General features: G+C 35.3%; 3 protein-coding genes across 5 annotated transcripts; all 3 read left to right on the forward strand.

Moving 5' to 3' along the window:
- On the forward strand, positions 1,734–5,361 carry LOC107612821 (protein NUCLEAR FUSION DEFECTIVE 4). The gene is made up of 3 exons (XM_016314572.2): positions 1,734–2,169; positions 3,273–4,216; positions 4,439–5,361. Exons 1-3 carry the CDS (start codon positions 1,825–1,827, stop codon positions 4,947–4,949), a joined length of 1,800 nt encoding a protein of 599 aa, XP_016170058.1. The 5' UTR covers positions 1,734–1,824; the 3' UTR covers positions 4,950–5,361.
- Positions 6,516–10,720, forward strand: LOC110266156. Of its 3 annotated transcripts, none has more exons than XM_021110204.1 (3): positions 6,516–6,742; positions 6,858–6,969; positions 9,146–10,720. In XM_021110204.1, the coding sequence occupies exon 3, from the start codon at positions 9,146–9,148 to the stop codon at positions 10,562–10,564; it is 1,419 nt and encodes a 472-aa protein (XP_020965863.1). In that variant the 5' UTR covers positions 6,516–6,742; positions 6,858–6,969; the 3' UTR covers positions 10,565–10,720. The 3 variants fall into 3 exon arrangements, with proteins under 3 accessions (XP_020965863.1, XP_020965862.1, XP_020965864.1); XM_021110203.1 differs by having other exon boundaries at positions 6,517–6,742; positions 6,858–6,957; XM_021110205.1 differs by lacking the exons at positions 6,516–6,742; positions 6,858–6,969 and adding an exon at positions 6,976–8,854.
- Positions 10,765–12,310, forward strand: LOC107611784. Its single transcript, XM_021110210.1, has 3 exons — positions 10,765–10,998; positions 11,558–12,149; positions 12,231–12,310. Exons 1-3 carry the CDS (start codon positions 10,990–10,992, stop codon positions 12,278–12,280), a joined length of 651 nt encoding a protein of 216 aa, XP_020965869.1. The 5' UTR covers positions 10,765–10,989; the 3' UTR covers positions 12,281–12,310.

Here is a 13,571-nt window from a genome sequence, read left to right on the forward strand (position 1 = left end):
ACGACAGATTTATTGTTTTAAAAGGATAATAACGTTATTAGTTAATCTCTAATGGTATTTTAAATATCAAACAAAAAAAAAGATTTTTTTTTTATTTTTTCAGTTTCAGTTCATTATTCATCTTTTTATTTTGTGTAATTTTAATTTTTAATTATTTTCACAAAAAAATCACATATCAAAATTAATTATCAAAGATAATTCAAAGAATAACCATAACCAAGTCTCAAGGTAAAATGAATTTGTATAAAAAAAAATTATTCTTAGATGCTCTAAATTATTTAAAATAATTATTTAATCCTTTTCCTTGAATTGATTTAAATTGGTCTTTTAAAATAATTTTAATGTAATTAGTCCTTTTTAATAATTATTTGTTGTTAGTGGTCCTTGGGATTAATTAATTTTCCCTATTTCTTTTGAGACTCCAGCACCTTTAATAGAATAATATCTTCCAAAGAAGTATCAATTCCATGATGGAAAGTGATCAAGAGAGAGACACTAAGAAATATCTTTACTATAATTACAAAACTATCATCTTTAGTATTAAGATATAGGCTATCACAAATATCCAGCAGTTTAAAAGTATTATTCAATGGATTTTCTCTTAACAAGAAAGATATTTTCCTCCTTACAAAATTTTGGATATATTAAGTTAACACACATTTCTTTCTATATTATTATTAAATGAGATATAAAATTTATAGTCAACATTTAAACTGGTCTCAACATACATATTAAAATTTTAATTGAAAGTGATTAAAAGACTAATCTATTCAATAAAAATAATTTTTAAGACTTTTGGTGTAACAAAAATTTGTTGATGATCTATTTTAAAATTTATTAGAGATTAATTCGGATGTTACTGACTTTTATATCATTCAATTTTGAAGAGGTATGTATCAATATGAGAGATATTTTTGTAATCTTTTTATTTTTAATGTGATAATATATATAAAGAAAACAATGGAAAATATTTTTAATTAAATGCACATCAATACTATTTCACCATATAATATAAGAGGTCATACTTATATCTAGGGATGGATTCAGAAATATTATCATGGGAGGACCAATAACATATATAAAAATTATGTAAAAAATTATATAATGTAAAATGTATTACAAAAATATACTGATAGCGAATATATTTTAAAATACAAAAAAATGTATGTACTTTTTATTAACGAAGTGGTCGATTATTCGTATCATAAAATTCATCGATAATAGAATTTGTGTCAAATTTTTCAACAATTTTCTTTTCAATATAATTAAAAGACAATTAGCAAGAAATTCATCGTTTATTTTGTTTCTGGGTTATTCTTCACAATATTCATAATTGAAAAAGATCTTTCAGTTATAGTAGTTGAAAGAGAGAAAACTAATATCAAATAAATCAAGAAGGACGCTTACAAGAAGAAAAAAAATATACTTTATGGGAATTGAAAAATTTTATTTAATTAAAAAAGATTAGTAATAATATATTTTCATATTTTTTTAATATTGTTACTTACTTTTTAGATATTAGAAATCATTAATATTTAGGTTAATTAATAATTAAAAATTATTATATTTTAATTTAATTAAATATGTTAAATTATTTAACGATTTTTAGCTATCAACTTCACATGAATACAACTAGACGGGAGTCTCCACCTTCAATGATACATGAGTGCATCTCTTCCTTCATTATATATATTGGTTATAATGCTAACTTGATAAGTTAACCCCAGAATCATTCATCATCTATCACCAAGAAAATTAGTGGCAAAGGAGAAAAATATAGAGCAACCTGAACCAACACATAACAAGATTGTTTAACTAAGAAACATGGTTGTTTCAATGCAGAGGAAGAACAAGTTGAAGGAGTTCATAGGACACAAATGGGTAGTGTTTGTGTGTGCAATATGGGACATGTCATTTGCAGGAACATCATACATGTTTGGGAGCATTTCTCCAGTGATCAAGAGCAGCATGGGATACAATCAGCAACAAGTGGCGTTCTTGAGTGTTGCAAAGGATCTTGGTGACAACGTTGGACTCCTTGCTGGTAAGATCAGTGAGGTTTCACCAACTTGGAGGCTCATTCTTGTTGGGATTATTCACAATGTTTTTGGTTATGGCCTTGTTTGGCTTGTTGTCACTCATAGGCTTCCTTCTTTGCCTTTGTGGATGGTAAGTTAGTTAGTTAGTTAGTTAGTTACTCAATCCAAATTTCTTTCAATCCAAATTTCTTTCAGTAAATTGGTTCATCGATTCTACAAAAATATCTTCACTTAAAGATAATATTGTGAACAGTTAGATTGTTAGAATATAATTAGGATCAATTAGCATTATTTAGCATATCTGAATATTTATTATAGGAGATTACGTCTTTATTATTACGATTCTCTTAGTATCTATAAATACCCTTTTATATTGTATCATTCTAGACAACTTGAATACACTCAATAATACACAAATCGCTCTTCCAGTTGAAGATAATTGAACTATCTAACTGTTTACAATATCAATTTTTTTATAAAAATGTGAAGTAGCTACTATCATAAATTAGTATAATGTGATACGTTAATTTTTAATATTTTTCTAGTTTAAAACGATTCTTTTCTTAAACCATTTCTTACAAATAGTTTAATGCCTAATGACACTTAAGATATTTATATTTTAGTTATCATTTTTGTATAAAAATATTTTTATGTAAATAATATTTTTAAAATATGTCACAATTGTTCAATTTTAATTTATGCGTAAAATCAACGAAGTACATTTTAGAAACTTACTCTTTGATTTTGTTAATTGTTGAAATCCTAATATTGCATTTTTTCGGTTAATTTTTGAAGTTGAATTAGGTATAGTCTTAAGATTAACGAATGATTAGTGCATTATTACTCTTTTAGGTTTAAACTATATATGTCTAATATTATTTCTCAATTATTACCCCCTTAATAGTGCTATATATTGTTTACTATTTTATAGTTCTCACCAATTTCTTTGTCCTGTTCAAGAAGTTGTTGAATTGTGGAGAGGCTTAGAATGACCACAAAGTGTTTGATAAAATTCCTAAACGAAAAAATTCAGCATTTGATCTATTATAAACTTGAGAGCCTTCACATAATATGTTATTATCATAGATCAACAAGGTCACATTTATCTTACCTAATTCATCTTACTATGCATTTTTAACTTGATTATATCTTGAGTTTCTTCTAATTGCTATACTTTTTTTTTTCCCAATTCATATTCTGTCAATACTTTCTTAACATGACAGTGATTTGCAGCTATGCTTTTTCATCTTCTTGGGACAAAATGGATCTACATATTACAACACGGCCGCGCTAGTTTCTTGTGTGCAAAGTTTCCCGGAGAGTCGAGGACCGGTGGTGGGGATACTGAAGGGTTTTGTTGGCTTAAGCGGCGCAATATGGACTCAAATTGTTGCCATGATCAGCTTCCCTGATCAAGCATCTCTGATTTTTGTCATAGCAGTTGGGCCTGCTATGGTTTCTTGCGCTCTCATGTTCATCATAAGGCCTGTTGAAAGCTACAACAAGCAATCTTCTAGATCCTCTGAGGATGGTTCTGGCTTCATGTTCATCTATAGCGTTTGCCTTCTATTAGCAGCATACCTTATGGGGGTTTTAATGCTAGAAAACATGTTCAATTTGGACCACAACACCATTACATTAATCGCGATTGTTTTGATCATTCTCATTTTGCTTCCAATTATAGTTCCTATCTTTATGATTTTCTTTACTCAACCTCAAAATCTAGATCAAGAAAGCCTTCTTCAACCAGAAACAAGAACAAGTACATCAACGCGTGTGGTAGATGATGAGACTAGTGCAAGTTCTTGCCTTGTCAAAGAAGATAAAGCTCAAAAGCAAACAGGGCTGCCAGTAACGGAAAGGCCAGGGAAAATTGTTAAGTTTCAAGCTAAGCTTTCGCGAGTAATCTCTGAAGCTGTGAAGAAATTGAAGCAGAAGAATGGGCCGCATCGAGGAGATGATTTCACCCTATCACAAGCATTGATGAAGGCTGATTTCTTGATCATGTTCTTCTCTATTGTCTTGGGGTGTGGATCAGGTTTGACAATGATCAACAACATGGGTCAGATTTGCCAGTCCTTGGGAGACAACAATGTCAATATGTATATATCAGTTATCAGCATATCAAACTTCCTCGGCCGAGTCGGCGGCGGCTTTTTCTCAGAGGTTATAGTAAGGTTTGCCTTCTTCCTTCTTGGTTTTGAATTTTAGTACAACCTAGTGTTTGATTGCGAGTTTTGATTTTGGATAGGAAAAACAGGATCAGAAGGGTTTGAAAGTTGAAGTGTAAAGCTTAGTTAATTTTATACTTCAGTTATTTCACATCCTTACCTTTCCCTCCAAGATCAAAACTCCAAATCCTATAATCCCTCTACTGATGTACCCTTTCCCCTAAATAGAAATTTTGCGTACTCGAGACTTCTAGCATTGGCAGTGGTTCAAGGAATGATGGCAGTGGGACTCTCCTACTATGCCATGGGTTTGGTTGGTCAAGTTTATGTAGTGGCCATATCAATGGGTTTTGGCTATGGTGCACACTGGTCAATTGCAATTGCTGCAGCTTCGGAGATATTTGGCTTGAAGAACTTTGGAACTTTGTACAATTTTCTCACTGTGGCTAGCCCAACCGGATCTCTATTTTTGTCCGGATTCGTCGCGAGCAAAATATATGACTACTATGCAGAGCAGCAAGCAAAACAGAGAATGCAGAGTCTTAAGGCCTCGTTGAACTTTACATTGCCTTATGTTGCAAGAAACGAAGAATCGCTTGTTTGTGAAGGAAACATATGCTTTTCCCTGACATGTATAATCTTCGCAGTGGTTTGTCTGTTCGCTGCAGCTTTGAGCTTGATCTTAGTCTGCCGGACTAAGAGGTTCTATGCGCAACTTCATGTGAAGTCTCTATCTTGAGTAGTGTCACTAAGATTGCGTTCGAAAACTGTCTCAGGATAGAAATATAGACATCGAGCGACACAAAACCTATTTGCGCAAGAAAATAGGTGTGTCGGAATATATTTTTTGGCCACCATATAGGACAATGGAGACAGATTCAGTGTTTTTGAATTCAATGTCTTGAAGTTACAGAGATCCTAGGTTTGAATGTTGTATTGGATGTGTACATGGTCTATTATGTGTAATTGTTGTGGCCTTTCTTGTCCAAGATTGTTATATTCATGTTGCCTGTGTGAGCTTGCTTATATAGAAATCCCGTCTTGGAGATCATATGCAAGAATCAAATCAAAACAATAAAAAGAAAGAATTTTGTATCTCCTTTTACTCTTAGCTTGAAGATGTTTAAAACCCACTACATGTTTAAGGATATCAATTTTATGCAGTTGTACAATTAGATTTGTCCTTTTAAATGACTATTTATGCGGTCAATATAAAAAGTAATTATTTTTATTGATGTAGCATTATGTAATTAAATACATATGTAAAACTACTTTATATTAAAAGTACATCAAAATTAAATTCTAAATAAGAATTTAACTTTGCAATAAATCATATTTTAAAAGATATTTTCTAATTAGTTACGGGCTCCGTAATTGGAACCCAGGCCCTCTTGTCATTTTTGTGGATTTGGATATGTGTCATGTTGTTTGAAAAGATATTATTGTATTTATTATAGTGTGTGGGATATAAAATTGAAACGAGAATCAATTTGCGTTGATTGAGTGATAAACTCACTTATTCGTTTAAGCAAGTGTGAGAAATTTAAATTTCGCTTTGTACATGTAATAATTTTTTGGCCAACAGTAAACCTTTAAATAAAATTCAGATCTATGACAAATTAATTTGTAGTCTGTTGAACTGAAAAATACCATAAATACCAAAAAAGAAATTTAAATCGAGAAAATGTAAAGAAAATAACAAAGCAATGGGGACCGTGAAATATTACTTTAATTACGGATGATGATATAGAGATGACATAATCTCACTTCTAAAAACATATTCTCAAACATTTACTATGAATAAAAAAAGATGATGGCTGCCAAATTTAAATCTAACCATTAAAAAAAAAACTAATTTTAATTAGGGTTGGACAATAAAAATTCAGATTTTGAAATTTAAATTAAATTCAAATTAAATTATTTAAAAAAAATTAATTTTAAATAAAAAATTCAAACCAAATTAGATCTTTTTTATAATTTAGTTTTCTAATCCAAATCATTTAAACAGTTTAAATTTATATTCAAATTCATATCCAAATGTCACCCAAAAAAAAAATTCAATACAAAATAATTTATTTATAAACAATTTTTAATATAACTATTTATTGTTTAAATTATTTTTTCAAAAATAACGTAATTTTAATCTGTATTAAGTAACTTATTTATAATTAATATGTTTACTAAAACTGGCCCTAACTTATGTATTGTTTAAATTACGTTTTTTTTGGTGACTAAAATTACGTTTACTCAAAAGTAACGTAATTAATATCTATTAAGTAACTTATTTATCTAAAAATCTATATTCAATTTAAAATCCAAAATTAAAAAAAAAAAAAACCTCATCTATGACTGAATTGGTGAATCCACAATCCAGTTTCACACGCACAACCGTGTTAATGGTCTTTCCTCTTCGGCTCTTCCCTCTTGGTGCTTCCTTGCTTCTGGATCAGTGGCTCAAGGATCTGAAAGCGAGCTTGCTTTGCTCCGTGTCGCCAAGGTCACTGGTGGTGCCCTCAATAAGCCCTCCAAGATGTAAAAGATCTGTTCTTTGATGGGTTGCTTTCTTTCTTTAACAGTTTGATTGCTTATGCATTTAAGGTGTTTGTGTTAATGCCATTTTCATTTTGGGGTTTTTTTTTTGTTGCAGCAAGGTTGTGAGGCTGTTCATTGCTCAAGTGTTGACAGTGATTTCTCAGAAGCAGAAGGCTATCTTGAGGAAGCTGCCTTTCGAGAGGCAATTGTTAAGGGTCAGTCTCCAGGTTCATTCATCTTTCATAATTCTATTCACTTTTAATATGATTACTTCCACTTTCTCACTTCACGAGTTTCCGGGGATTTGATTTCTTTAAAAAATCATGGGATGTGAAGATCTGAGGATTCAATTTTTAATATTATTGGAAATGACTTCCACTTTCTTCTTCTGTTCTATCCCTTTTTGTTATGTGTTCTCTCTATCATTTGGATTTGTTTCCTTTTGCTGCCGTTTCTTTTGTATTTTTTTTTTAAAACAAGAGCTCAACACAATAAAGTGAGCAAAAAGAACTAGCAATACACCACAAACCTACTAAAAGAACTAACACAAAATCAAGAGCTCAACACAATAACGTAGAGCAAAGAACTAGAAAACCACCACAAGCCTACAAGAAGCAGTAACATGATAAGGTCCCGGTGTCATCTTCGGCATAGCCATCAACAACCCAGAGGATCAACACCTTTCCATTCATTAACGCTGGTCGCGGACATGTGGATAACTTGTGCAACATCTTTGCTTTGATTCTGGAAGATCCGCCTATTTCTTTCCAACCATATATTCCAAATAATTGCGCTAAAACACCTTAGTCACTGCTTTCGAGCCTCCGTACTCCTCGATTCCTCTGTCCAACTTAGAAAATGCTCTTTCATCGTACCCGGGCAAGACCATTGGTATCCACGTCCTGATTTTCAAGCACTCCACACCTGCCAAGCGAATGCACAGTCTAAAAACAAGTGATGTACCCATTCCACATCATTATTGCATAAAACACATACGTTATCTTCCTGTCTAATAATGCCAAAACGACTCAACCTATCCTTTGTATTCACCCTGCCTATCAACACAAACCAAGTAAACAGCTCCACTATTTGTGGAACCAAACCTTTCCAAATAGTTCTTTTTGTATTTTATTTAATTTATTTTCCGCCCTTAAAATTCTCCTTTTGTTCTTATTGCTTTTGGACATAAAATTATTGTGAAAATGACTTTAGATGTGTGTTGTAGCAGCATCTATAATTTTTAGCTTTTTTTTTTTGTGACATTTCACTTTGATTTGTGTATGTCCTATTATTTCCCAATAAGTTACCGACCTGAATTGAGTTTTGAAAAGCAAGATTTCTTCCTTTTATTTTCAGTTACCCACTCCAGTTGGAAATTCCTTCACAAAGATTAATATTAGATTACAAAATCCCCAAACACTGGCTCACGCGTTTTTCATGATGCGAAGCTAAGCGAAGTTCTTATAGAGAAATGCAAGGATATCCGGGTAGATGAAAGGATGCAAGGTCTTATAGAGAAGAGGGAGATGAGTAGTTTAGAACTAGGTTGGGTTGCGTTTGGTGTCTCCGGGTTTGTTTGGTAAACTCAAATTCGAAATTCTTGATCTTCTCGCTCCTTATCATCGCAGTTTGAGGGAGTAAATACCCATAGTAGTCCCTGAGATTCACGCAATTACTCATAGTAATCCCTAAGATTTCGATTTCCCTATTGTAGTCCTCCAGATAGAGCTCCGAGCACTCAAACTAGTCCCTGGCCATATTTCAGGTGATGACTCATCACCGGAACGCTGACGTGGCCTAGGATTGCCACGTGGGACATGTCCAAAACGACGTCGTTTTGGGTTTGGCGCCCTTGAAAGCCAAAAACGACGCCGTATAGTTGTTACTTAATATGAAAAACAGTTTTCTCCACCAACACAAACACTTCGTCTCTTCTTCTTCCACCTTCTGAGTTCTTCTTCATCTCCCCAACAATGGCGTAGCCGTAGGGTTGTATGTGCTGGGTTAACAAAAATTTGAGAGAGGAAGTCATCTAATCAGAAGTTGTTGTTGCTCTTCCCTTCCCTTTGTTCACCACAAAGACGAGGTTCTGACGTTGTGATCGGACTCAAGGTAACCTTTTTTTTTTTTTAAGTTTGCATTTTGAATACAGTATTGTTTGATGATAGCATTGGTCAGTGTTGTTGAGGTTCTGGAGTTTTGGTGTCATTGTAGTGTCTAGGGTTTGAATGTTGGTTGGGGTTTGTGGGGTTGCTGTAATACCAATGAAACAGGGAAGAAACAGGGATTAGTATGGAGGTTTGAAAAAAAAAGTTTTCTTGTGGTGATTATTTTTCCTTTTTAATGCATGAGTAGGCTTTCAAATTCTCCCTATGTATTGTAAAAATTTTAAATTTCTTGCAGATGGAGGAGAAGTTGGACATCATGTTTCATCATGGGGGTGACTTCAAAAAAAATGCAGAAGGAATTATGATATATTCTCCGGACAATAAGGCCTGTTTAGGTGATCTAGACACTGATACTTTGGATGTGTTCTACATAAGGAACTACCATAGGGAGCTTGGGTACAATGACATTAAACAGTGCTGGTGGTATGTTCCTGGAAAATGTTTGGAGAAGGGGTTGAGAAATGTAAACAGTGACATAGAGATAAGAGAGATGGTGAATTGTGCTAGGACAAATGAGGGATTGATTGATATATATTTCGAGCATACAGTGTCAGTGCCGGAGGTGTTAGAGGGAGATAACACAGTTGTGTACTTGGATGATCATGGTGGAGAGGGATGTAATGCAGGTACAGATACTGATGTGAGTCCCCCAGTTACAGAGACTCATGCAATCATAGTTGCTCCTCCTATCCCTAAGGTTGTACTCAACACTTCTTGCAAATCCAGTCCCAAAAAAAACAGAACATCTCTACGGCAATCACAACCATCACACTCCCAAAACTGCAATCCTTCCAAGACAACCAAACCTGTGAAGAAGAACAACTCCCCAAAAGTCACCAAGCCCACCAAGCCCACCCAGCTCACCAAGCCCACCAAAATCAGCCAGCCCACGAAATCCAGTCAGAACACCAAATCAGATAGGAGCAAGAAGCAGAAACTGTTTAAGAGACCAAGTATTTCCAGGAGACCCTGCACACGGTCTGCTGCTAGAGGATTTACTAGCAAAGTGTTTAACAATGAAGTTCCCTTTGATGTATCTTCTGATTCCTCTGATAGTGAAGAGGATAGCATGTTCAAGCCAGGTCCGGATGAGGGTAGTTCCTCTGAATCTGAGGCTACAGGGATTGATCCTAAAACTGGGAGTAGGATTAGGAGAAACATGATACATGCTACGGTGGGTAAGAGAAATATTAGTCCACTAGGTAAAGGGAAGGAGAAGATATTACATGAAGACGATGGTTTGGTGGAGGAGGTGAGCGACGCTGAGGTTGACCTTGGGTTTGTGGGTTGTGTTCATGAAGGGGTAGAGGATGACCTAGACCCAGGTGTTGACTCAGATGGCACCAATTCTTGGCACTCGGAGGAGATGAAGACGCCTCCAAACTCAGAAGATGAGCTGGAGGAAGGAAATGAATCTGAAGAGGCAAATTCGCTGTTTAGGGAGGGTGCAAGGTTTGGAGAGCTGCACCTTGAGGTAGGCATGAAGTTCGAAACTAAATGGGAATTTAGAGAAGCTGTGAGAGAATATACAATCCAAGAGGGAAGGAGCATAAAGATAGTGAAAAATGATAACATTAGGTACAGGGCGGTGTGTAAGGTGAAAGAGTGCCCATGGGTGGCTTATGCATCAAGAGACCATGAAGACACATGTTGACAAATTAAGACATTCAATGATGACCACACTTGCCCAAGAGAGGACAAGAATAGGGCTGCCAACAGGAATTGGGTATGCAGCAAGCTTGTGAAGAAGGTGAGAAAGTATCCAAATTTTAGACACTGCGAGGCTACAACTTACTTCAAGACACGGTTTGACTTGGAATGTATATATGCTTAAGTGGCTGCAAAAATGGGTTCAAGGCTGGTTGCCGTCCTTTGATAGGTTTGGATGGTGCTTTCCTGAAGACCCGGTTTGGTGGACAGATTTTGTCAGCCGTGGGGTTAGATGCTAATCATCATATCTATGTCATAGCCTGGGCTATTGTCAGAGTGGAGAATACAGAGACATGGAGATAGTTTCTCGAGCTACTTCATCAGGACTTGGGTCATTATAAAGAGCATGACTGGTGCTTCATATCGGATATGCAAAAGGTGTGACTTAATTTGAATGTCTCTATTTGATTTTATGTGATCTTATATTAAGAATTGTTTTGTTATGCTTTCTGTGAATGATTGTGCTTTCATTAGATTTGGCTGGTTAGCTTTTAGTGTAAGACCTTTGATCATTGGATTATTGGATTTTGGTGGTTAGTTATAAGGGAATTCAGATTTCTGCTGTTATGCTTACTTGAATAATTGTAGCTTCCATTCGAGTATGATGGTTATTTATTTTGTTAAGAATTTTGCTGTTTTGCTTATCTGTATAGACTGTGAGATGATTGGATCTTCATGGTTACTTATTAGGTGTGCTGTTATGCTTGCTTGAAGAATTGTGCTTTCATTATGATTGTAGTGCATCTTATAGAGAACTTGTAATTACTGGTTTTGTCATTAATCGAGCTGTTCTATTAAACGCTAGGGACCTTTATGGGTCACGACCCTCAATTATAGGGACTATTATGGGGATGTTAATCAAATGTTAGGGACTATTATGTGTAACGATTATAATGTCAGGGACGATTATGTGTCTAACATTTACTGAATTTGGTAGGGACTGATATCAGCAGTGAAAGCGGTGATGCCTGATGTGCATCACCGTTTCTGCGTCTGGCATTTATGGAAAAATTTCAACAAGAACTGGAAGGACTTACAGCTAAGGGGACTTCTGTGGGAATGTGCAAGGGCAACAACATACCAAGAATTCAGGGATGGAATGGAGAAGATCAAAAGGTTAAATGAGGATGCCTGGGCATACTTAGAGAAGTGGCCTATGAATGCTTGGACCAGAAGCTTATTCAGTCATAAGCCGAAATTGGATAGCATCTGTAACAACGCCTGCGAAGTGTTCAATGCTAAGATCAAGGATGCACGAGCCAAACCCATCATAACATTGCTGGAGGAGGTAAGGATGTTTGTTATGCGAACCATAGCGAAAAACAAGGTGAAGCTGCAGAATCACACCGGGAAGCTCACACCTGTTATAAAGAGCAGGCTGGAGAAGGTGAGGAAAGAATCCAAGCATTGGAAGCCTATTTGGACTGGGGATAACGGATACGAAAAATTTGAGGTGCACAGACATCCAACCAACCATGTTGTGGACATAGGAAAGAGACTGTGCACATGCCAATTTTGGATGCTAACGGGTAAGTTAATTGTGTTTATGCATTTTACTTTCTTCAGCCATAACTATTATCATGGTTCCTCTCACTGTTTGGCACCTGCAGGTATCCCGTGTGTGCACGCTTGTGCTACCCTGTCTCGTGTGAACAAATAGCCAGAAGACTTCTGTCACAGATGGCTGACCATGGACTCATACTTGGGGCAGCCATAGAACGGTTTGTTCGGATTCGAATCTGTGCCAGACCATCTGAGAACTGGCCTACAGCCACAGCCGCACCATTCTGGCGGCGCCGATCTTCTGCTCTTCGTTTGCGTTCTACTCCGATTCCAGCTAGATGGGAAACGAACAGAGCTTCCACCCCCAGTGCTACCTCCACCAATCATCGACATCAGTAACAATCCCGGATGAGAGTGCATGAACAGGAACAATTGTATGGAAGAGGAAGAAGAAGAGGTGAACAAGACGAAGAGGGGAGGTGTATGAGAATTTGGGGATTTAGGGTTAATTATACTACGAGGGACCAATCTGGGTAAAAATTGGAACTTAGCCAGCTCAGCTAGCCGTTGGCAGCAGTCCAGCGTGGCAATCCTAGGCCACGTCAGCGTTCCGGTGATGAGTCATCACCTGAAATATGACCAGGGACTAATTTGAGTGCTCGGAGCTCTATCTGGAGGACTACAATAGGGAATTCAAAATCTTAGGGATTACTATGAGTAATTGCGTGAATCTCAGGAACTACTATGGGTATTTACTCCAGTTTGAGGGCTTCAAGTCCCAAACAAATTTCGGATGAGGCAGGGATATATCCCGAGTGAAGAAGAATTTGATGTTCCTTGTGCGCAATATTCGGTCGCACAGCCACTCGGGTACAAGGTTCTGAAAATCGAACCGATCATCAAACCGTTTTAGTCACTGGTTTATTGGTTTATTGGTTCAACTGGTTCAACCGGTGGTTCAATCAAAAAAACTGTTTTAGAATAAAATAATATATAAATTATAAATAAACATCCTAAAATATCTTCCAAATCTAAAACACTACACAAAAAATCATCAACCAAAAAGGATTTCAGATTAACCAGATTAATTTTGTGATAAAGTATCAGAAATTTAATGGATTTCAGACTAATAACATTTATTTTTTCATCTTTACAGATGATATTAAATTTCATATACATATACTATATATGGGTTTATTTTTTATTTTTTGGACCGAGTATTAGAAGCATTAATTATCACACACTACACTTTCAAGTTTCAATTCATCTACCAATTAGTAGTGATTTTCTAATAACAAAGTCAAAAACCAATTAGTTGTTTTTGGTCTTTCATCATGTATGTAAGTATGTTAATTAACAGGGACAAAGCAACGTTCTGAATAACAAAATTGTTAGCATAAAAATTAATAAAGATTAATAAAGATAAACATAAGATTGATTATAATGAA

Source organism: Arachis ipaensis, chromosome B08, assembly GCF_000816755.2.
Source record: "Arachis ipaensis cultivar K30076 chromosome B08, Araip1.1, whole genome shotgun sequence".
Taxonomy (NCBI): Eukaryota; Viridiplantae; Streptophyta; class Magnoliopsida; order Fabales; family Fabaceae; genus Arachis; species Arachis ipaensis.

Excerpts from the sequence above, each read along its gene's own strand:
- LOC107611784 (XM_021110210.1), top strand. Across the intron at positions 12,150-12,230 it reads CCAATTTTGGATGCTAACGG|GTATCCCGTGTGTGCACGCT; the intron begins GTAAGTTAATTG and ends TGGCACCTGCAG.
- LOC107612821 (XM_016314572.2), top strand. The coding sequence starts at position 1,825 with ATGGTTGTTTCAATGCAGAGGAAGAACAAGTTGAAGGAGTTCATAGGA. Across the intron at positions 2,170-3,272 it reads CTTCTTTGCCTTTGTGGATG|CTATGCTTTTTCATCTTCTT; the intron begins GTAAGTTAGTTA and ends AGTGATTTGCAG. Across the intron at positions 4,217-4,438 it reads TTCTCAGAGGTTATAGTAAG|AAATTTTGCGTACTCGAGAC; the intron begins GTTTGCCTTCTT and ends TCCCCTAAATAG.
- LOC110266156 (XM_021110204.1), top strand. The coding sequence starts at position 9,146 with ATGGAGGAGAAGTTGGACATCATGTTTCATCATGGGGGTGACTTCAAA.